The sequence below is a fragment of the Neltuma alba genome, unplaced genomic scaffold (genome assembly GCF_004799145.2).
Source record: "Neltuma alba isolate B1F8T4 unplaced genomic scaffold, ASM479914v2 tig00013168_pilon, whole genome shotgun sequence".
In the NCBI taxonomy this organism is placed as follows: domain Eukaryota; kingdom Viridiplantae; phylum Streptophyta; class Magnoliopsida; order Fabales; family Fabaceae; genus Neltuma; species Neltuma alba.
In genome coordinates, this window is record NW_021637479.1 from 51,645 (window position 1) to 75,633 (window position 23,989).

A 23,989-nucleotide genomic window follows, 5' to 3' on the forward strand; every position below is an offset into this window, starting at 1 on the left:
AAATCAGCAACCGGTCCTGAGTTAGTATCAAATCCAAGTCCAAAATAAATAAATAAAAACTTATATATATAGTTAATTGAATCATTTTATGCATGCATGCACACCAACTTTTTGGTTATTATATTGTAAATCAATTATAAGCTTTATACAGAGCGATAGTATATATTAAAACCTGCTCGTGTATCCCACTTGTGTATGCATGAGCATGATGTCCCCCCCTACTTTCATAGATATTATTTTGTGTTTTGTCACTGTAGCATTCCAGTACTTCCCCAGCAGCCTCCCCATCCATATCCTCCTCTGTCTGTTTTCATCTCAAATAAATATGACTCTCCTCTCTTTCCTGCCCTGCTTCATGACCTGTGAGCTCAAATCTCAGAGTTCCCATGAAGCTCAAACTGGGATGTCCCCATCTTCTGCTTTCCCTCCTCCTCCTTGGCTCCACTTCAATCTTCATGTTCCTCCCACCGATCGCTTTCGCCGCCACACCCAAGCTCACCATTAATGAAGGTAAACTAACACCAAATTCCTCACCTTGCTCCTCACCTGTTTGATTTTTTGCCTCTGTCAGAATCTTTGCTGGAAATGTCATCATCTCATTCTTATATATGAAAAGAATGAACATATATGCTTGTATTCCCAGTCTCTGGTTTCTGGCCTGGAGAAACAAAAGCAGATTGATTGCTTCTGCTTCAGCTTCTTCCATATTCTTCTATCATCCTTGCCCATTCATTTGGGCTTCTCATATCAAAATAGTGAATACTTGTATTGCCAATCCCTTGTTTCTGCCAGGGGAAACAATAACAGATTGATTGCTTCAGCTCCTCCTCCTCCTCCTCCTCCTCCTTCTTCCATCTACTTTGTTAATTCATTTGATTTTTCTCATAGCAAAAGAATAGATATATATAATTGTATAGCCAGTGCGGTTTCTGGACAGGAGAGACAACGTCAGATTGATTTGCTTCTCTTCTTCACCTTCTGTCCATTAAAGTTGTTTGATTTGGGGTTTCGCTATCTTGTGTTTGATGATGAATGAGTAAGTTTGGTTTGGTGGTGTGCAGTGAGGGCATTGAAAGAGATAGGGAAGAAGCTGGGGAAGAAGGAGTGGGACTTTGGTATAGATCCCTGCAGTGGCAAAGGCAGATGGAATGTGACAGATGAGAGGAAAGGCTTTGGCTCTGCCAGCTGTGTTATCTGTGATTGCTCCTTCAATCTCAATTCATCTTGCCATGTTGTAAGCATGTACTGCTCTCTCTCTCTCTCTCTCTCTCAACACACACAGTTCAATGTTCATATCTGTCATTTTCTGTTCTTGGCTAGTTGAGAGTTTTGCTGTTCATGCATATTTAGGACTGCTCAGAATGAAAATGTTGATGGATTTTAGTTTCTTACTTTCTATTGAACTGGTCAAATGTCAATTCGACTCTTTATGATGGAGTAACCAGTAAGGTAATAAGTAACCATTTGCCCATTTGGTCCTGTTGGATTGGCTTAGGAAAAAACGAGTCCACCGACAAGCTTAATAGAATTAATATGTCGAATTGATTAAACCTATTTTTTTAATTTAAAATTATGAAAATTTGTATCTTTATATTCCTTTGATTATTTTGGATTTTTGGTTATATAATTACTCTTTTCGTTGTTATCAAAAATATAAATCATCCCTTAATTTTTATATTATTCTATATATTTTTAATTCTATAGAAAATTTTCAATATGTAAATTTAATATTTATATATATAATTACAATTCATTCCACCACAAATCCAACTCTGATCAAATCAATCGGTTATAAACTAATATTTTTATTGATTTAATAAAGAGTTGAATTTTGAAAGTTTTAATACGCACCATGTACATTTTAATTGATGATATTTGAATCCTGGGGGCAAAATTAACCCATCACCAGCATCAATCAGTATTTAAAGAGAAAAACTGAGAATAGGCACAGGGTCACGTGGAATCATGTGTAGACCAGAGATGGAAGAAGACAGTTTCTCTTTTTCTCTTCTTCTTTATTTTTTTCCCCACCCATGGTTAATGAATCTTCACCTGTCTGCCATGTTAATCACAAATACTTGTAGATATCACATCAAATTAAATTTTTGATGTTTATGCAGTGAACTTATAGTATATAATATATATATACATATAAAATCATTTTTTGACTATAAAGAATTTCAATGATAAATTTATATGCTATTTTACGACTGAAATGATACTAAAGGCATTAATTTTATGAGAGAATTACAATCAAGTCTTATAGAATGAAAAACTTACAAAACAGGTCTTAGAGGTTGTCATTTTTCTCTGTGAGACTTGTTATTACAGGCTGCTCAGATTGTCATTAGGATTTTTTAGTAACTATTTCTCTTCTGTGAGAGTTGATTGTAATTCTCCCTAATTTCATTAGTCACATAAGTACATGTTTAAATTAACTTATTTTAAATGATTTTCATTGTAGGAAATAAATATATTAGAGGAATTTTATCTTTTAAAATACAGAAGTACTTTTCTTGGAAGCTTCTTATGGATGCATTAGTGAACCCTACAGCTTAGATGAACTATTGTGGTGGCTGAACTTTAATAATGATTCCATAAAGTTTGTCTTCACTTGTATTAATTAGTCAAAATATGATTTTTTTTTTCTAGCAAAAAATAGTTGGAAACATTTGCATGGTTCTGTTTTTGTATCGAGAAAAAGACAGCTGAAGAATTCTTTTTCCTCCGACAAATTTGTAAGTATTATTACTCCTCCGGTCCTTAATATAGGACTCAATCTTGAATTGGTTTTGATCCTAAATATAAGACTTATTTCTCATATTTATCAATTTTCTCTAAATTACTCCTATAAATACTCCCTCAACCATAATCAAATAGAAGAAAGAGAGGGAGTATTGAAAAAGATGATTACGGTGTTTTAGGAAAATGTGTCACTTTTCTATAATTAACTAACTTACCTAACTTCCTTAATCTAATCAAATTAGTTAAATGGGTCTTATATTAAGGACTAGAGGAGTACTAATTAAACATGGATTTCAGTTGGTCAAAGAAAACGTGGATTTGTTTCTTTCTTTAGCCGAACATGATCTGTCATTAAAGGCGGTCGGATCTAACATGTCTAAGCTCGAAGTTAGCTGTGCTTGCTAGTCGAAACAAGAATGAACAATAAAGTGAGCAAATCTTTTTCAGAAAAAGTTAAGAGTGCATCAAAATATCTAAACGTAAACATTTTTACAAGAAATTTTAAAATTTTAAGATATTCCAAAAATCATACTCCTCCGTTCTCAATATAAGATTTAATTATTGAGTTATTTTAATCATAAATATAAGACCTATTTCTCATATTTATCAATTTTTTTTTTAAATTCCCCTATGGATCTCTCTCAACTATAATTAAGTAAAAGAGGGAGAAAAGATATTAAGGAAGATGATTAGAGTATTTTAAAAAAAACATGTTATATTTTTTATAATTAACTAACTTACCTAACTTTTAAATCTAGCTAATCAAATTAGTTAAATAGATTTTGTATGAGGATCAAAGGAATTCCATATCATATCATTTTTTCAAAAAAGCAAAGAAACACAGCTCTGAAGTTTGATTCTGCGCATGTGTTTGCTTTCCGTTGCCCAAAAAAAAGGTTCTCGCTTTAGCACTGCAAAACAAAAAGGACAAAGTAAGGTCTCTGGGAATGTATAAAAATGCTTTTAAATTTTTTTTTTTTAAAATAAGACAAATTCTTTACATATTTATTAAAAGTATTTTTAAAATTATGATTTGGTTTCTCAAATACCGTTTTAGTAATAGGTGAACAGTATTGTCAACCTAAGAAAATTAAAATTCTAAGCTTCTACAATCGTTGAGACATACAACTGGAGTTTATAATTCATTTCCACAGCCAGATTCTCTGTAATGTCCTGATATCCTTAAGTAATACAAGTAGTAATTTGTGTCGTGTCCCGTATTCTACACAGAGCACGAGCACCTTATGGCTATCATGAGGAGACTGGAGAGAAGCTGAATTCTTCACTACTATTACTATTGTGAACCACTTCCCAGCGTTGACATTACTTCAAAAATTTTTTGACTTTGTCATTACTTCAAATTTTGGGATTTTAGAAACTCTCATGATTTCTGTATTGTAAAAAGATTCACAATGTTATGTTTTGGAATCATATTTGGGGCGCCTAAGATTTACTCTCATCTGCTTGTTCTGTTCTCGATGCATATCTCTAATCATAATCAACAACGCCGGCATTTGAACTGAGAAATACCTCAGACAGGAAAGAATGGATTCATGTTTCGAGCTAATCATATAATCGAAATAAAATACATTCATTGCAAGTACTATGTCTACGATTAGTCTTTTCTCTTTTCTGGAGTTCACAATTTGGAATTGACCTTTACTATTCTGTAAGTTATCTAAAGCAGTTTGTTCAATATGCAGCAGGATTCGATCAATGAGTTGTATTTTTGAAATATAACACATATTAGCAACTCAGATTATGAACCTTTATCTCTCAAGACGTTCTTGCCCAAGATTAGTTCTGAATTTTACTTTATTCCACATTTTATATCTGCAGACTTTTTAAGGCTCAGAATATTTCCGGTACTCTTCCACCAGAGTTTTCCAAGCTTCAGCATCTCAAGCAATTGTGAGATAAACCAATCCTCTCTTGTGAAACTAAATGATTCTTTGTTACTTTGGGCTCTATGTCACTATGCCATTTTTATATTCAAAATGAATTGGTCAAGCTTCCTAATTCTGTGAAGCACCTTCTTTAACATAGGGACCTTAGTCGTAATCTCTTCACTGGTTCTATACCTCAGCAATGGGCTGCTTTGCACTTGGACCAGCTGTAAGAACAATTTCTCTGTGCTCTCTCTTCTTTCACCGTCTTTCTCTTAAATAGCTTATTTATAAGCAAACCAACTTGGGTTTATCAGCTTTTGTCAATGACTTTGCAGCAATCTCATGGGGAACAAGTTATCAGGTCCTTTTCCTAAAGTTCTCACCAATATCACAACCCTCAGAAACCTGTATGTTAAGAACCATTTTCTGTTTTCATTAAAGTTGTGTTTATTTGCAGTTTTGCATTTATGTCAATTGAGATTTAGTTCGTTGGTTAATGCCTTATTGTGAAGAGAAAAAAGAAACACATATGTTATTAATTTGGTCTACCAATTCAATTGTTAACCCAAATTTATTCATTACGAATTAAGCTGAAGCTTTTTCTTCCATCTGAACTTTCTTTTTCTTTCTTTTCTTTTTTTTTTTGGTTGAATATCTGAACTTTCTTTTCTACACACAGTTTCTGCTGCTTCCCAGGGGCAGCCTGGCATGGCTACTGCAGAGTTGCCAGTTTAGTGTAATTACAAATTGCTTCTGTTTCTTCGTTTGAGGAAAGTATCTTTGTAAATGTTACAGGAGTATTGAAGGGAACCTATTTTCAGGCCACATTCCTCCAGAGATTGGAAACTTGGTCAATTTAGAAAAAATGTGATTCTTTTGAACCCTCACTATTGTTTATTAATGCCAATGCCATTTTTCCCATGATATATCATCCTCTACTGTTAACATGGACAATGTGATGTGTTTTAGCATTCTGTCATCAAATGCATTCACTGGAGAATTGCCACCCGCACTTTCAAAGTTGACCAAGTTGACCGATTTGTAAGTCTCTGTTTTCAACCAAAGTTGGACCGTGTTTTGCACAGAGTCCGACATGAGTCATATGTTCAATACTATCACGCGACTTTTTATAGACTGTACCTATCAATAATTAATTTATAGTCCATGTTTTGCAAACTGCTTGGCTAATAAAACTGATATCATTAGTGGATAAATGAGCAACAATGACAAACACTAACAGCCACTCATACTCGCATTAATATTTAATATAGGAACCGTTTGCTCGTCAATGCGAGTTGCAGAAGCGTTTGAAGTTAATCGATGATCAATGCTTCTATTCAATGAGAAAAATAATAATTGCATTTTCTAATCCAAAAATTTTATGGCTATTTTATTGTTCAAATGTAGCATTTCCTAGCTTGCTTACTAACTTGTTTTGAAACTACATTTCTAGGAGGATTAGTGACAATAATTTCTCTGGGAGGATACCCGATTTCATTAGCAAATTGACATCTATTGAGAAGCTGTAAGATTCTCTATCATGCGTTTCTTCTTCACTCTTTGCAATATTTTCTGTTGTTCACCTATCATATCACTTTTCTTTTGTTACAGGCACATTGAGGGTTGCTCGCTTGAGGGACCCATACCTTCCACCATTTCTGCCTTGAGAAGATTAAGTGATTTGTATGACAATGTAATTCTTCATTTTCGTTTGTCATGGAAAATGAATATGTCGAGTAACTCTTTTGCTCTTCAATATTTAGGAGGATAACTGATCTGAAAGGTAGAAGCTCATCTTTCCCATCATTGGGCTATATGAAATCATTGAGGACCCTGTAAGCTCTATGGCCCAAATATTTTCTCTTTCTCTTGTAATTCTTCGAAAGTAACTGTATTTTATTTTGACTTGGTATTATAATGCAGTATACTGAGGAGATGCTTGATCAAAGGAAAAATCCCCTACTCTATTGGGAATATGAACAAACTGAAAATCTTGTAAGTAGTCCAACAGATGGCTTTCCTCAGTAAATTTTGTTGGAAAATTTGTAATTACGGCTTTTATGTCCTTTGTGCTTTTTCCTTCTATCAATAGAATGAATCTCTTCTGCAATAAAAGACAGTTAGAAACACATGCAAATTTCATAGACATGAATAGAGATTTCATGGCATGAACATGAATAAGATGATCTTGCATATATCTTGCAGACATTCTTTAGGGATTTAACAGGTTTGGTTCATTTTTCATTCGAAAATTATTTCATATTTACGGTTATTGTAGAGACTTGAGTTTCAATGACTTGACTGGAAGGATACATGTCTCTTTTGACCAGCTCGACAAAGTAGACTTCATGTAAGTGGATGGAATGGGTGGAATGCCTTGTTCAAACATCTCATTCTCATTTTAAATAGAGCAAAATTACCTTGTGAATGCAGATATCTTACTGGGAACAAGCTAACAGGGACAATACCGAGCTGGGTTCTTGGAAGTAATACAAATGTGTATGTTGACTGATTATATTCTGCTCTTGACATTTTCTTCAATGACCACAGTGTATACATCAGTCAGAAATAAATTTTACCTTAGTTCTGAGCTGCTTATGCTGTTGATGATATAAACAATTTTCATATATTTTGTTGTGCAGTGATATTTCTGACAATAACTTTAGCTGGGACAGCTCGAGTCCAGTTGAATGTCCAAGAGGGAGTGTGTGAGTTTCACTTATGCTGTGATCTCTGTTTATTCTGAAACGTTCACAAGTTCACGACAGTTACAAGTTTTCTATTATTTTTCCAGAAATTTAGTGGAGAGCTACTCTTCTTCTGTGGATAAACAGTAAGGCTTTTGTGCTTGGAATTCAAGGCTCACCCTTTACTATTAGAGGAACTCTCCTCAAACTATATATTCTTTGCTAGTATTTTTTAATTTTATATTCAAGACATGATCTTAAATTTCATTCCCTGTTGCAGAAAAAATGTTCACTCGTGCTTGAAAAAGAACTTTCCATGCTCACATTTGGACAGCCAATGTAAGCATCTAACCATACTACATGGTTTTCAGATAGTTTTCTCTGTGGGGTTACTTCTCGGTAATGATTCCCGTTGTGAAACTTGCACTTCAGTTATCAAAATCGATAAATACCCAGCTGAAAGGGACTACATAACGAGAGAAAGGACAAGAGTGGTAAAGGAGTCCTCTTTCATGATTTTGCTTAATTAGTGAAGGGTCTTTCAGTGGTCCAAGACACAGAAATGAGGGAGATGATGATTAATAGAAAACCTGTAACCTGATGGCTCATATGGTTGAATTCGTTCTTGGTTGAGTTTTCCATATATGGGTCTTCTTTAGAGATGGAGAATTTACCCATGCTTTGTATCACGACTTCATCTTCTTAAACGAGAATAATTAATGAAAGCTCCTTCAGTGGTAAGAGAGACATAAATGAGAGACATGGCCATCGGATAGAAATCTCCCCACCCCTAACGGTTAATGCATAATTGAATTGATTCTTTGTTTATTTTCCTATGTATGGAGTCTCCTTTGGAGATGGAGGATTTACTGATTAGTCTCTAAGGAACTCAAAACAAGAGGATGATTCGATAACAATTATGTTTGAAGGATGTAATACCTTTGCTAAAGGTTTTAGTCCAATAGTTGCTTGATATTCCCAATTTTTTGCAAACTTTAGTTTATAAGTAGAAGCATGGTGCAAATGGCAGCAAGATTCCAGTGAAAATTATTTTAAAAACTTTATTCAACTGCTTTGAATTTATTATTTATGAAGGTTTTTTTTTTTTTTTTGGCCAATCCTGGTTGACTTTGTTTTTTTAACAGACCACTCCTTGCACATTAACTGCGGTGGCAAGGAAGAAAATATCAATGGTACTATTTATGAAAGGGACAGAGAACAAAGAGGTGCTTCAATGTTTTACTACGGCCGGAATTGGGCTCTCAGCAGCACCGGGAACTTCATGGACAATAATATTGAATCTGATCCCTATATTGTGACCAACACTTCCAAACTTCTCCGTGTCTCCGCTCCCACTTCAGAACTATACAGGACAGCTCGTTTGTCTCCCCTTTCTCTCACTTACTATGGACTCTGTCTAATGAATGGAAACTACACTGTTAGGCTTCACTTCGCAGAGATTGTGTTTGTCAATGATAGATCATTTTACAGTCTTGGGAGACGTGTATTTAACGTCTATATCCAGGTATCTTTTTTCTACAAGATTTGCAAACGTCAAATAATGGAATTCCATAGAATTGTGTATTGATATAGATGGAATGTATTCAATGAAGGGGAAGTTGGTCCTAAAGGACTTCAATATTGAGAAAGAAGCTGGTGGGACTGGAAAGCCAATTGTGAAGACATTTAATGCCACTGTCACGCAACATTCTTTGAAGATTCACTTCTACTATGCTGGAAAGGGGACGACTGGCATACCGACCAGAGGGATTTATGGACCTCTGATATCTGCCATATCAGTAGATCCTAGTAAGTCAGTATGATGATCTAAATCTGTATGATTGTGTTTTTCTTTGCTTGAACAGAGTGCCTAAACTTGGTTTTAGATTGAAGTTACTGAACTTTTTAGGGAAACTGACCCAAAAAAAAAAATACCCATTGAATTTCAAAATGACAAATAGCTGATTTTGACAAATTTTGACCTGTCAAAATTATTATAAAAGTAGTCAAAACTATCATAAGAATAGACAATATGACCTATTTGTCTTTTTGAAATTTAACGGGTATTTTTTTTTGTCATTTCTCCAAATTTTATGCTTTAAAGAGATAATAATTGTAAAAAAGAAACCATCGCATCAATATGTATCCGGATCTCAAACTAGCTATGGATTGACTGAAGACAGCGTTTGTGACAAATGTATGTTGCTTACTAAAATGACATCAAGTGTTCATTGGTTATTGCAAGGTTGGATGCTATGTCCAAAGATTTTTTTTTCACCTTAATTAACTAATATGTAGATAGTTAATGTTAAGAAGTTACAGAGAAGGAAAGCGTAACAGGACACAACTACATGAGAGTGAAAAGAAATGTAATAAAAATTGCAAGATGAGAACAAAAATTCCCTCCTAATGTCGTTGTTCTTGCTTACAGTTTGCTATTTCTTTGGTTTCACAGACTGTTAGGCGAATGACAGATCATGTATATATCATCTTCCATCTTTATAACTTGAATGCATCCATTTGAGTTGGGATCTTAATCCTGCCATATCTAGTAACTGCAAGATTAACAAAAGTAACAGAGCAAAGAACGTCGATAAAATATATGCACAAGAAAAATTAAATATGTAGGCAAAAGGAAAAGATTGGATTTTATGCTTTGGCTTCCCATGAAATTTACAAGTGCTTTTTTGCGCAGATTTTAAACCTCCATCACCAGGGATTGGAAAGAGAAGGCATATTATATTGGTAGCTGCTATGTTAGCTGCTCTTGTGCTTCTTGTTCTGATGCTCCTAGGTATCATGAGGTGGAAGGGCTGGTTAGGAGGTCAAGACTCCGTGTATAAAGGTATGTGATACATCTGACAAAACGTAATTAACAATACCCTTTTCATTTGGGCTTTTTTTTTTTCCTCTTAAAAAATCAGGATCCGGTACTAATAAGTAATCTGGATTCTAGTTGGACCGGGTCCCAATTGAGAGAACCTCTCCCAATGTAACTTTTCTATTGACAAGGCTCAAACTTGAAATCTCTCTTATAAGTTGTTGAAATTCTTACAACCCAACCAAGCTGTAGTTAGTTGCATTGACATATTTCAAAATCAATTCTTATATTTCTATTTTAATTTTTTTAATAGAAAATGGAATTTAGATTAAAATTCATTTGCGCCTCATTCTGATCTGAAATAAAATGGAATATGGTAGCATATGATATGGATGAAATTATAAGCTTTCTTTGTTGACTTTCAAATTTACACTTTTTCCTAGAGCTAAGAGGAATAGACCTGCAGACAGGATTATTCACATTAAGACAAATCAAAACAGCAACCGAAAACTTTGATGCTACTAACAAACTTGGAGAAGGCGGCTTTGGTTCTGTTTACAAGGTATTTAAATTCTCCTCCGGTGCATATTCTTGATTTACAATTTTGTCTTACATAGTCAAGTTTTGATGTTTCTTGACCTGAGAAACTAGATGTGCATTATGGGATATCTATATCTCCAGATACTTAAAAGTAAAATTTTTTTCTATACAACGAATTCCCATCTGTTCCACGCACTGCACTCATTAGTTAGCAAGCCCTTGGCGCTTAAAGGAATGAGAAAAATCATGAACAAGCATTAGCTATTAATTCTTATTTTCATGTGTAGAATGCTTGTAAGAAATCATATATACACTGTTGCTGATGCAGGGTCTGCTATCCGATGGCACTGTAATTGCAGTAAAACAACTCTCCTCGAAATCCAAGCAAGGAAACCGTGAGTTTGTGAATGAGATAGGAATGATATCTGGACTTCAACATCCCAATCTTGTAAAGCTTTATGGATGTTGTGTGGAAGGGAACCAATTGATACTGATATATGAGTATATGGAAAATAATTGTCTATCACGTGCACTTTTTGGTTAGCTTCTTACTCAACCACCTTAACTATCTCTTGCTGCCTGAATCAACATATGGTCAAGTCCAAAAACTAATTAGCTTTCTCCCAATCACATTATATGCAGGAAAAGATCCAGCCTGCAAAGCAAAACTAGACTGGACAACGCGGAGGAAAATTTGCCTTGGTATAGCTAGAGCTTTGGCTTATCTGCATGAAGAGTCCAGAATAAAAATCATACACAGGGATATAAAGACTAGTAATGTTTTGCTAGATAAAGATTTTAATGCTAAGGTTTCAGATTTTGGTTTGGCAAAACTTAATGAAGAAGGTGATAATACACATATCAGCACTCGAGTTGCTGGAACCATGTAAGTTTATCTCATATTGATACATATCTCTTGCTTACCTCATCCGTTACTAATGATCACAATTTCAACCTGCTCTCTTTTGATTTTGTTATCATAATATATACTTACACATTTTCATTGATGTTATTTTGCAGTGGTTACATGGCTCCTGAATATGCAATGCGTGGCTATTTGACTGACAAAGCAGATATTTATAGCTTTGGGGTGGTTATATTGGAAACTATCAGTGGAAAGAGCAATACAAATTATAGACCCAATGAAGAATTCGTTTACCTTCTTGATTGGGTAAACCATAATTTACTTGAAACCATTATTCCTATTGTCAAATAGCATAAAAATTGAAATGTGACATCTTTTTATCAACTATAATAGTTCTTGTCCTTAAAATCAAGCTTCTTTCAGGCCAATGTTCTGCAAGAGAGAGGAAATCTACTGGAGCTGGTTGATCCAGACTTAGGATCAGACTATTCAACTGAGGAGGCCATGGTTATGCTAAATGTGGCTCTCTTGTGTACCAATGCATCCCCCACACTTAGGCCAAAAATGTCCCAAGTTGTGAGCATGCTTGAAGGCCAAACAGATATTCAGGATTTGCTTTCTGACCCAGGATACTCTGCAAGTAGTTCCAAACACAGGTCCATAAGAAATCACTTCTGGCAGAACCCAGATACTGATTCCTCTAGTTCATAACTCGGGACAGAAATAGAAAATATGGGAGGATATTAGAAATAGAAAATGTGTTGGTTTCTCTTAACAATGCCACAACATGGCAACATGGCATGGGACTGTTCTCATTGGATAATCAGCCTACCTTGTTATTTACATACTCCATTAACAAACAAGTGAAAGTTGTCCGTAGAAAAGTTGTAACTTCAATTTGGTGTAACTTTCATGGAATAAATAGTATATTTTATAGTTTGGGTCCTTAAACGGTACTCCTTGAGTGCTCAAGATAGGAGCTGATTAGGGAATTGGTATTAGTTATATATATAAAATCTATTTCTCATGTTCATTAATTTTTTTTTTCTAAATTAACTTTATTGATACTTTTCCAATAATAATCAAATAGGAGAGGGAGTGAAAAAATTAAGAAAGATATTTAAGTCGTTTTAAAAAAAAACATATTATATTAACTAATTTAACAAACATTCTTAATTTACTTAAATTAATTAATTAGACCTTACATTAAGGACCGAAGTAGTATTTTTTCATGATTATGCAATCATGTTATTAGAGTGGCCCAAAAGAATGCGAAGTTAAATTTACCCTTTGCACCTTTGATCATTTTTCTAGATTTTTCTCTGAATGCATCGAATATAAAATCATAATTTCTCCAGTAAAAAGAACTTTTTTAATTATAGTTTCAACATATTATAAAGTAAATTTAATTCGAATACAAACATAATAATATATATATATATATGTTGTGCTTGATACGTGTCATTCTCCCATCATCCGCATTTTGCCTAATAAATATAAAGAGGAAAAAAGAAAGATTGATCTGCTATTTTTTAAAAAATAAGTTGGGTGCCCTACACAGAACTATAGCAAATTGTCATGGTCGTTTATATTGTTAAGCAAGCAATAAATTTTTATTATTTTATTTAACAAGTGGACATAATGATTATTTGCTTACAAGCAAAGAAAAAGGTTTTGGGATAATTAATCGTCTCTTCGTCTAAGAGCTTTTGTTCTGGTTAGTTTTCTTTAAACAGATGATATGATTATTTAACCCTTTTCTGTGAAAAATAAATAAATAGTATTGGATTTCAATACATTTTTATAACATTGTTCTTATGTTCTTGTTAAATTTAAAGATTTTAGCATAATCACGAAAAATGTCGAATTAAAAAAAAACATCAAATAACAAATGGGTTTGTTTTCTTGAGGTCACTTTGAAAGTTTAAAGTAGATTCTGTCAATTTGTCTGAAGAAGCATGTTCCTAAAATTATGTTACAAAAAGGGAAAATTTTGTAAATCTTTAAATTGGATAAAAAAAAAATACTACCTCTGGTTCTAATTATAAGAGCTAGTTGACTAATTTGAGGAGATTAAGAAAAGAAGTTAAATTAGTTATTTGTAACAAATAGATGTTGTCTTTTTTAAAATATCCTTACTAATCAAGTGTGTTGGCTAGAACTACTATTGTTAGAAGGATTATTTTGAAAAAAATACTCCTCCGGTCCTAATTATAAGACCCAATTGACTTATTTGAGGAGATTAAGAAAGTAAGTTAAGTTGGTTATTTATTATAAATAAGTGTTGTTATTCCTAAAATATCCTTGCTAATTAAGTATATTGGCTAAAACTATCATTATTAGAAAGATTATTTTGGAAAAAAAATGCATAAATATAAGAGAGAAAATGGATTGGGTCTTATAATTAGGACCGAATAAAAAGTCAAATTGGGTCTTATAATAAGGACCGGAGGAGTATATAAATATGAGAGACAAAGTAGATTGAAATCTTATATTTAAAATTAAAATAAAAATCAAATAAAATCTTATATTAAACATCAGGTAGTACAAAAATTTATTTTTAATTTTTAAGGCAAAAGCCGAGGATATAGGGGAAGCTAAAGTAAAAGAAAAAGAAAAAAAGAATTCATCGGTAGGACAAGTGATCGGGCACCAGACGTCACCAACGACACTGGTAGCTAATAGCATTCCAATTTCCCGTTTACCTTCTCCTTTTCATACGCCACATACAAATTCTCCCGTGTTCTTCTCTTTTCCCTGTTGCTTAGCGATCCCATACACCCATTCTCTTTGCTTCCAGTTCCTGGCATCTTGGACAACAATGACGGCGATCGCAGTCCAACACTTCGCTCACTGTATCACTTGCCATGCTTGGAGCCCTGACAAATCCAGTAATACATCACTCCCATCACCTTCTCGCTTTCGATTTGGGCTGTTTTGTGATTATGATTTCAAGCTATGGAATTGCATTTATTTGTTTTGATGGTTCTGGGAAACTTACTTTAGATGAATAGATGTGGTTGTTCCAGTGGGATGTTTTGTACCCAACTTCTTCCCCCTTTGATCTGTTGAGGTCAAGTTCAAGTCAAAAGTGCAGTTTTTCTTCAATTATATATGTAGTTTGGATTTGGATTCCTTAAATGTAGAAATGACTTGCGATGTGCTTTACTATGCCTTTTTTGCTGAAAGTGGAAGATATGCAATTCGGATTAAACACTGTTAAAATTACCACTGGCAACCTTTTTGATTAGGCAACTGATTGATCCTTTGGTGGCTATTCGGATTTGTTAATGAATCTTATTTGAACATTTTCCACATCGATGCTGGATTTATGCAGGAACTTGCATAACTAAAAGCTTCTACAAGTATAATATTTCATGCTGTGCCTGTATTACCATGCAAAGGGAAATTATAATCTGATAACGTATCTTGCCTTTTCGTTAGTAGACGTTAGGCGTCCGAATCACGTGATAAGTTGGGACGGTACTAACCTCCTGGAAGTTGTTTCTTTTATTTTTCATTTAGTAATTTGTTAATAATAATAACATGTCATGGATATATATATATATATATATATATAAATATATATCTTTGACACGTCAAGGAGTTATTGACAAGAAGAGAGAGTAATACAAGACAATACAAAGATAGAGAAGAGATCATCCCTGACCAAAAGGAAAAACAAGGGATAAAATTGAGACTCTTTAGTGACCTAAACAATGCAAACTTACAGATATGCTTGAACCTCTTCTTCCTCCATTCATTGTATTAAATTTTCGTGGGGCTTGTTGGAGATACATGTCACACCATTGAAGAGCCTTCTCCATATAGATCTAGGCTTTAGGTTTAAAAAACGGTAAAGGAGACACTTTTGATGGGTTTAATATACCATAGGCTGTTTGTCTTTAGGGCATGTGATTGCAGCTTTCTAAATATTTGAGTGGCCATAACATATATTTTATGTATTTATTTATTTATTTTGTAGTGGTTGCATTTTGTCCCAATAATAATGAAGTGCACATCTACAAATTGTTTGAAGACAAATGGGAAAAAGTGCATACACTTCAGAAGGTAACTTTTCTTATCCTCAATTGCAATGAACTCAAAGCAGTTTCACTGGATATGTTATCATTAGTTTTGAAGTAATTTCATTTATTTTTTTCACAGCACGACCAAATAGTTTCTGGGATAGACTGGAGTACAAGAACAAACAGAATAGTGACTGCATCCCATGATCGGAATTCGTGAGTGCCCACATGGTTTAATTTTTGAAACACTGGATAATTTATACTTAGTGAATATTTTAATACAAAGAAGCTTAAGCTTTGAGTTTGTTTTAGCTACTTTTTTTCTGCATTTGCTCATGTTATAAACGCGCTAAAATAAAATCAGCATGTCCTCCTCTATAGATATGTTTGGAACCTTGAAGGATCAGAATGGGTGCCAACTCTAGTTATCCTCAGGCTCAACCGTGCTGCTCTCTGTGTTCAGTGGAGTCCAAAAGGTAGGAAGCACTGTTGCATGTTATTTGGAAGATGTAGGTGTTACCATGAACCATCTCTAGTAAATCTGTTGCTTGGTTGTTAAAACAAGATCTGGTTGTCTCAAGACATTTTCTATTTCATGGAATTTGAGCAGAAATAACCGCCTCTTTAGCCTAGGTGATAGGCAAAGTGAGAATGTTCGGTTTACAGAAGCATATCTACATTACTGAATATTTTTTATATGAGAAATTTGATAATAACTGCTGTCTTATTATTATGTTTGTAACAAAGTCTAATCTTTTTTATTTTATTATTGTATTTAATTTATTCTTAATGTCCTCATGGTGCCACAAATTGTATTGTGGTGACTCTTGGCTTCTTGTGTCTATCCCCATTCTTATAGTTTTATATTCCTCAAAGACATGCATGGATTTGTGCGATGAAACTTTTTGCATGGGTTTTTGTTTGCGATGAATTTGTTGCCGTGAGCTAATTGTAATTTTAACTAGAGTTACTTATATCTTTTGTATCTAGTGCCATTTATATCATATCACTAGCTGTTTAAGTAATTTTTGATAATATTTTAGTCTATTATTTTGTGATATTGAAATACACTGTTGATCAACGAGTTCCCTCATTGGAATTCATAATTTAGTACATTTACTAAATTCTGTACTGGCAGAAAACAAGTTTGCAGTCGGTAGTGGGGCCAAAACTGTTTGTGTATGCTACTATGAACAGGAGAACAACTGGTAAAGTTCTCTCACTCTCTCTGGTGCTTTATTTTGATGTTAATTCACTGGCTAGTCAAATATCTGTTTGCTTGATTTCTTTTATTAAAAAAATGATGATATATTAATATCCATTGGCATTTTTAGCTATATTATCTATACATAGATAATATCACTTGTGTATATTTTTCATGGGATGGTTACTTTACACGTGCTTTATTTTTGTCAAGTTCTTGCTGGATCCACTTGGATCTGCTGAGACCATATTTTGAGAATCTCTCAAGGATTTCATTATTTATGAGAAGTTTGCTTTTATGAAAACTATTATTGTATGATTCTATATCAATCAAGATGGACTGAACAATACAATATGGTTTTATGCATTACATTGTAGCGTTATGAAGAAAGAGAATTACAAGACAGGAAAATAAAACGGCCTCCTAAAACTAAAAGAGAATGAAGCAAAACAGCCAAAAGAATGAAACATGATCCAAGTCTTATTGATATTATATTGTCCTTTCCCAGTGGGATAAAAGAAAATGAAGGAAATTTTATATTTCTCACCTTCTATGGATGAGATGTATAAAACTTGAGTTACTTTGCTGATTCATGGTGGGTAGCTTTCATGTTTATCCTCTTCCTAAAAATTGTAAACTCTAGCAGTTTATCTTAGAATTCAAAGCATGTTATAGATATTATAATTTTACAACCTAATTACCTTGGGTAGTTGGCTAATTATGAGTTAACTATCATATTGGACGTGAGTTTATTGAAATCAACTGAGTCTCAATCCCATATACTGTGATCTAAAAGTTTATTGCCATCAACTTAGTCTTTGAAGGATTCAAATGACGTCATCACATCAATTTAGCCCTAAAACAGGACTTAATTGATGCATTTCTTAAAACATTGGGATTAAATTGTCGTGGTAGTATCTTTCAAGGCCAACATGGTAGTTTTGCCTGCTTATTGTATAATGCAAGATTTCTTATTATTTCCTGGAAGCTGCTTGAGCATTACGTTCTTTTGATAAAAATTTGCATCGCCTTGCAGGTGGGTCAGTAAACTAATACGGAAAAAACATGACTCTTCAGTGACAAGCGTTTCTTGGCATCCCAATAATGTTTGCATTCTGCCCTTTTCTCCTTTATATAAAAGTTTACATACATTGTAAATGTTTCTCGTAATTTTGTGTTGTCATTCTCTTGTAAGCTAAGTCAGTTATTGGGATGTAGTCTTTTGGCATCTCTCTACAAAACTTAATCTTATAAGGAGTAAGTTTGTTTTATATCTTAGGAGTCTGATGGAAATGAGGGGGACTATGACTTTTGTCAGGGTCAGTTTTATTTAACTTGCTGGATACAAATGCATTATTAGTTCCCCATAACTGGAAATTTAAAATAGATTGAAGAATTACTGAATAAGCTACGACGTCATGAGTTTAGCTGCAGCTGAAGATATGAAAATTTCAATTATTTATCATAATTTCACCTTTTTTTGGCAGATTCTGCTTGCAACAACATCTACGGATGGAAAATGCCGAGTATTCTCCACCTTAATAAAAGGTGTAGATGCAAAGTATGTTATATGAAACTCTGTGCATGGTTAGCTTTTTGTGTTTCCTTTTGATGTTTATTTTATATTATTTAATTTTGCTTGATGAATTATGACAGGGAATCAAAAGGGGGCACTTCATCCGATGCGAAGTTTGGAGAGGTTCAGTATCATCTCTTACTTGTGGTGGAATATATACATGTTTGAACAGATACATAATCGATTGCATCTTTTGGTGGATTAACACTAACATCACAAGATGTTTGAAGCTGAATTCAGCAAAAGATTATTTAAACTTTGGCTATGTTTGGTACTGTGTGGGAAAGGGATAGTTGATTGGAATCATGTAAAATGAGACACAAATTATTTATACAATGGCTATATCCTGTTGTCATTATTCAATGGTGTTTGTCCCTTTCTATAACTTTACCGGGGGAATATGGATCATTTTCCATCATTATCTCTCAATACCTAACATTCTGCATGCCAAACATAGCCTAGGAAGTCCATATGCTCTCTAGTTATTCCTCAAAAATATTTATATGTGATGAGGTATTTGATAGTTTACAGTTAAACATGTGATTTTTGTTCATAGTATTGAAGATTTGGTATTCTTTCGTTTTATATTTTTTATTTGCTCATGACACATTAGAGAGTGCTTTTATGGTTTGCATATATGGTCCTCTAAGCAATGTCCTCATTTTAGCCAGCCTGCTCCAGTCCTTAAGGGCTATGTTTTTGGTAGGCTGGACTAAGCTATGCCCTCTCAATAAACGGCTTCAGTTCACCTAAGCCCATTTGGGATAGTTAATGATATACTAGCTCACCCATTTATGTGGCTTGGCGAGGCTGGCTCAACAGAGGCAAACTTGTTTTGACGATTTCCATTATTCACCCACCCACCCCAGGGCACAGGGTTCCCTTCAGAACAGAGAATATATGATCGGGGCAGCATAAGTTGACTTGTACTGTTCTTGTGCAACAGTTAATAATCCAGCTTGATCTATCATTATCATGGGCATTTGGCGTCAAGTGGTCACCAAGTGGCAATACATTGGCTTATGTAGGTCAGAAAACTCTCTCCTCTTGTGTGTTATGCTTTGCCTGGCAGAAAGTAAGGTTGCCAGCTATATGCCTTTTTGTTTAGTCGTCATTTTTTTTTTCTTGTTCAAGTTGTTTGTATGATAGAAAACATCTACTGTGGTTTAGTTAGCATTGTTCGGAATGGGAGGCTGCTTTGGTGTACAAAAATATTATCCATGTACTTCGTCATATTTCCTTTTCTCTAAAAAGGTTGGGATAAATATTTCTTTTATGTGAGTTTTGAACTTAAAGAACAATTCATGGGTACCGTTTTGTATCAAGTCAATTGGGCAGTTGATATTTTCAGACTTGGGTCCCAACATGCAGCGTTTGTCAAACAAACTTCATCCCATTGGTCCAGTGCACTACTGAAGGGTTCACTTTATGTGTGCGCACTCGCTTGTGCATTTGTTTCATTTTATAAGGTCTTCTCTGGGTTTTTCATTCTAGCTTATCTGCTTTATTCATTACGCAGGTCATAATTCTATGATATATTTTGTTGATGATGTTGGCCCTTCTCCTTTGGCCCAAAATGTTGCCTTCCGTGATTTGCCACTCCGTGATGTGGGTCAGCATCCACTCTTTCTAACCTTTTTTAGCATCTGATGATTTTCTTGAACTTATTCACTGATGGTTTCTGGAATTGGTGGTCATTGTATGACGTGTTTTTAGGTATTATTTGTTTCTGAAAGAATGGTAATTGGCGTGGGCTTCGATTGTACTCCAATGATCTTTGCTGCTGACGATAGAGGAATATGGTATGCAATTTTGTTTTTGGTGATTTCTAGGATTAACACTTTATTTTGAAAAATGAACTACTCAATGAGTTTGAGCATATCCAATATTTGGATCTTTTATATTCTAGGCTTGTATCCTGGGCTTTGACTTCATGTAGAAGAGAAGTTGACTGTTTTTTATGCCTCACTTTATTCTTGTTCTTTTTTTCCTATTTTTTGTCCTTTAGGAGTTTCGTAAGATATCTTGGAGAAAGCAAAGCAATATCATCTGGATCAAAATATGGATCGCAGGTAAATTACATTTGTTTGTTATATGCCTAAGCCGGCTAGTGAAAGCCATATCTAGCTCAGATATCATAATGGAAGGTCATTGGATATAACTATATTAGTTAAGCATGGCGTATATCTTATTTTTACTAACCCTAGTTTTGGGTTTCCCCACTTCTATTTGATCCTGTCTTTCTGTTAGTTCTCTGAAGCATTTGGGAAATTTTATGGCCAATCCAAGCATGGAATGAACAACGACTCAGTTGAGAGTTCAAAAATACGTGGAGGCGTTCATGAGAACTGTATAAAGTATTTTTCTCATCTTCATCATGACTTCATCCTCCCAAATATGATTGATGATATTATAAATGTTCTTTCTGAGTTGCTCTTCTTCTTCAACCCTAAATGTGGTCGTTTGCATTCCGGTTGTCCAATTATTGGGCTAGGCAGTATTTGAACAACCAAAACCATTTTTAAAACTATCGTAAGTTTAGTGTATCACCAATGTCTTTTTTGGATTGTAGTTGTATCATGCCTCTTGGAGAGCGTGGAACATTGGTCAGGCGTTTCAGCACATCAGGTCAGTGAAAACTAACAATTACTTTTAGGTGATTATTGAACAGTTATATCTTTGCCTGTTTAGCATTGTCCTTTTTGTAATGAACCCCTTGATACTGTAGGTTTGGATGGAAGAGTGGTGATTTGGGATTTGGAGGACCAGCAGGATCTATTAGACTACGTGTAAGCTTATGAAGGTTGAATGGACAAGTGTTACATTGTGTATGAAGTTGTCTGAGATCAATCAAACCTTTCTCTAACCAAAAGGCTTTTTAGCAGAAACTTCGGTCCTCTGATTTTTGCTTATGAATCTGGTCTTATGTAGTAAGATGTTTTATTTTCATTTTTCCTTTGGGTTTGTTGTATTCTATATGGTGAGTAACTAGGAAGAAGAATGTACCTATTGATATTCTGCGCAAGAAACTTGGGTATCATATTCATTTCTTGACAGTAATGAACACCAGCACAAAGTTGTTAAGACCAAAGGAAAAAAAAAAACGGACCAAATTGGCCGGTGTAACTGGTAAACTGGTTGCTTGTTTGGTCTAGTTTGATAAAAAACCACCCCCAGTCAAACTGTTTTAAAACCGGTTTCAACCGGTCAAAACTGGGTAACCAGTTAGGTAGATGGGTTGCTTGGTTTGATTTTTTTTTTTTTCTTTTTGCCCTTCAACTGATGAAACGATGCTGTTTTAAGTTGAAAATTGAAAAAAAAAAAAAAAAAAACTCCAGTAAGGTAGCAATGCTTAGCTTCAGAAATCCTCAACTTAGTCAATCACCAACCAAACCTTCAGCTTTGCCATTTTCGTCCCTCCCCCCAAATTGAAAATCAGTAGCTGAAATCAACCCTCACTATAGCTGTCGTTTTCTTCGCTGTTTGAAAGGATCTGGAGATGTTGCTAGGGTTAGTGAAGGTGATCTTAGCGGAATCAGGATCGTCGATGAAGATATCGGAGATAGTGACCTAAAAGAATAGCTCCTTGCTCTTCACTCGAGTCACCTTTCTCATCAGTGCTTCTCAACAAAGGCAGTGACCTTGCACTCGTACAAAACAATGTGTCGAATGGCCTCGAACCTATGCTCCTTCCTCTGCTTCTGCTTGAGCTAGACGAAGCCAGTGGAGCGATTGTGACCCACCTCGATGATGTTGTCCAAGGGGAGCAATCCTTTGGGCAGACAAAATCTTATACAGTAGCTCGCGCGACTTGTGCTTACAGAGATCTTCTCCATGGTAAATCTTAGCGTTGTCTCTGTGGGTTGCAATTACCCAAGTAGCCATTGACGCAAAGCTAAGAAGAGCTTATTTGAGGCTTGAGGGATTTCGCTGAGATGGGTTTCACAAATTGAAATTTGTGTTTGGTTTTTTTCAATTTTTTAAATCTAGACCAATGAATAAACGTCCATGTGAAGGAATTCTAAAACTAAAATATTCAAATAGGTATTAGGATTGTTCTATTTTAATGATGCCAATTAAATTATATTATTTTTATATGACCGGTTCGGCCAGTGACCCTTAACCTACAGTCTCGATCGGTTTAGTCACTGGTTCGGTTTTTGGTTCCTTAGTTAAGATGTCATGTTATCTAAACAGTAGTAGGAAATCTCCAACAATGACATTCTTTCTTCAAGTTTGAATTTACTTTTGAAGATTCAGAGAGTGTTTGAAAATCCTATAAGGTACTTTAAAAAAAATATTTTTGTGCAAATCGAGACAAAATTATTTTCATATACTCAAGTGAATTTCGTGTGTTTTGCTGTTGACGATTTTATATTAGTAGGTACCTTCGGTTTTTTAGGGTAAAGGTGTTAGCTTTTGTATATTATTGATAAACCAAGTCACGATTAAATATCCATGATTTACAGATAAAGTCAATCAACAAAACAAATGCCACAATTTTCGACGCAAATAGTTTATCCACCATTTCTTAAGCTTCCGTCTACCTTGTAGAGCGTTCTTTAGTTGTCACAAATTTGAGAGGATCGCAGCTTTCAAATCTTGTCAAAGATCAAGGAAGGGAAGTATGAAGAGAAAATGGTCATGAAAAGCTAAGCAGAAATTACAAACTGTAAATGACCGAGCCACCTTACCAAATCCCCTTTCCCCGTCTATGTGGGCTCAAGCGGTAGAACACTTTCATTGGAGACCCAATTGCGAGTGATTTTTAAGCTGCTGCTTGACTGCCAAAATCTACAGCCCTTGAGGATATTTTAGGCTCTGTTTGGATGCTCCAAAACCATGGTTTCAGAAGCACTTTTCCGCAAAACGAGGTAACCTCCTTTACATATTTACTTCGTAATCCGTAAAAGCACTTCTGAAACTATAGTTTGGTTTTTATCCAAACACTCCCTTAGTCACAGAAAAGTCCCTGCCACGTGGTATTCCTTCTGCCCGCGTCTACTTTTTCCACGGCCACTGCCGTTAGTCCCACCACGGTGCTCAGCACCTCCACGATCACAACCAAACCTGTCAGTTACGCGTCCCCGAACTGGAGGCACGACACGCGCCGTCTTCTCCATTCCGACTCTAGTTTCACCCCATCGGATATCCTCATGAACCAGTAATTCCTCCATGAACCTTGGTGGAGGGGCTTTGAGCCAAGCATAAAAGAGCTGGGAAATCTTTCATACACTTCCGTCCAATCATCATCTTTTTTCGGCGGCGATACCCAGAAACCTGTTAACAAGAACTCTTGCTCGCAAAAAATTACGTACTAGTTTTCCATCCTTCAACGTCGCCACTGTCCCCTTGTTCAAATCCAATTACGTGGAACCCTGAGAGGTTTCCAAACCCCCTCCTCCGCTCCGTCACTATAAACCAGAGAACACCTCTCCTTTTCTGTCCAAACAATCTCTCCAACTCACTCTCACTCTTTTTTAACGCTATCGCAGTGGGCTACAGCGACACTCACATGAACAACAACAATAAGGTAACTCGGAAATGGCGTCGGAAAAATACTGGCGACCCTGGCGGTGGTAAAAGGCTCTCACACTCGCAGAGAGAAATCCGTCACCCTGACGTATGAGGGAC

The 23,989-nt window shown here is 35.0% G+C and overlaps 2 protein-coding genes across 4 annotated transcripts; both read left to right on the forward strand.

Annotated features, from left to right (window-relative positions):
* Nucleotides 1-322: 322 nt before the first annotated feature.
* On the forward strand, nucleotides 323-12,498 carry LOC114735004 (probable LRR receptor-like serine/threonine-protein kinase At1g07650). Of its 2 annotated transcripts, XM_028922655.1 has the most exons (24): nucleotides 323-510; nucleotides 1,062-1,242; nucleotides 4,585-4,656; nucleotides 4,792-4,860; nucleotides 4,970-5,041; nucleotides 5,430-5,501; nucleotides 5,604-5,675; nucleotides 6,088-6,159; nucleotides 6,246-6,317; nucleotides 6,398-6,469; nucleotides 6,558-6,629; nucleotides 6,913-6,984; nucleotides 7,068-7,133; nucleotides 7,277-7,342; nucleotides 7,429-7,467; nucleotides 7,602-7,660; nucleotides 8,467-8,846; nucleotides 8,935-9,130; nucleotides 10,017-10,166; nucleotides 10,586-10,704; nucleotides 11,011-11,221; nucleotides 11,325-11,568; nucleotides 11,703-11,853; nucleotides 11,971-12,498. In XM_028922655.1, the coding sequence occupies exons 1-24, from the start codon at nucleotides 387-389 to the stop codon at nucleotides 12,256-12,258; spliced, it is 2,991 nt and encodes a 996-aa protein (XP_028778488.1). In that variant the 5' UTR covers nucleotides 323-386; the 3' UTR covers nucleotides 12,259-12,498. The 2 variants fall into 2 exon arrangements, with proteins under 2 accessions (XP_028778488.1, XP_028778487.1); XM_028922654.1 differs by lacking the exons at nucleotides 323-510; nucleotides 1,062-1,242; nucleotides 4,585-4,656; nucleotides 5,430-5,501; nucleotides 5,604-5,675 and having other exon boundaries at nucleotides 4,798-4,860.
* A 1,783-nt stretch (nucleotides 12,499-14,281) lies between these two features.
* On the forward strand, nucleotides 14,282-22,608 carry LOC114735005 (actin-related protein 2/3 complex subunit 1B). Of its 2 annotated transcripts, XR_003739232.1 has the most exons (16): nucleotides 14,282-14,438; nucleotides 15,533-15,618; nucleotides 15,715-15,791; nucleotides 15,957-16,051; nucleotides 16,714-16,783; nucleotides 17,816-17,885; nucleotides 18,267-18,340; nucleotides 18,436-18,478; nucleotides 19,302-19,383; nucleotides 19,875-19,963; nucleotides 20,072-20,157; nucleotides 20,364-20,427; nucleotides 20,606-20,712; nucleotides 20,928-20,983; nucleotides 21,084-21,434; nucleotides 22,528-22,608. XR_003739232.1 is itself a non-coding variant. In XM_028922656.1 (15 exons), exons 1-15 carry the CDS (start codon nucleotides 14,369-14,371, stop codon nucleotides 21,146-21,148), a joined length of 1,134 nt encoding a protein of 377 aa, XP_028778489.1. In that variant the 5' UTR covers nucleotides 14,282-14,368; the 3' UTR covers nucleotides 21,149-21,439. The 2 variants fall into 2 exon arrangements, 1 of the variants encoding a protein (XP_028778489.1); XM_028922656.1 differs by lacking the exon at nucleotides 22,528-22,608 and having other exon boundaries at nucleotides 21,084-21,439.
* The last annotated feature ends 1,381 nt before the right edge of the window (nucleotides 22,609-23,989 follow it).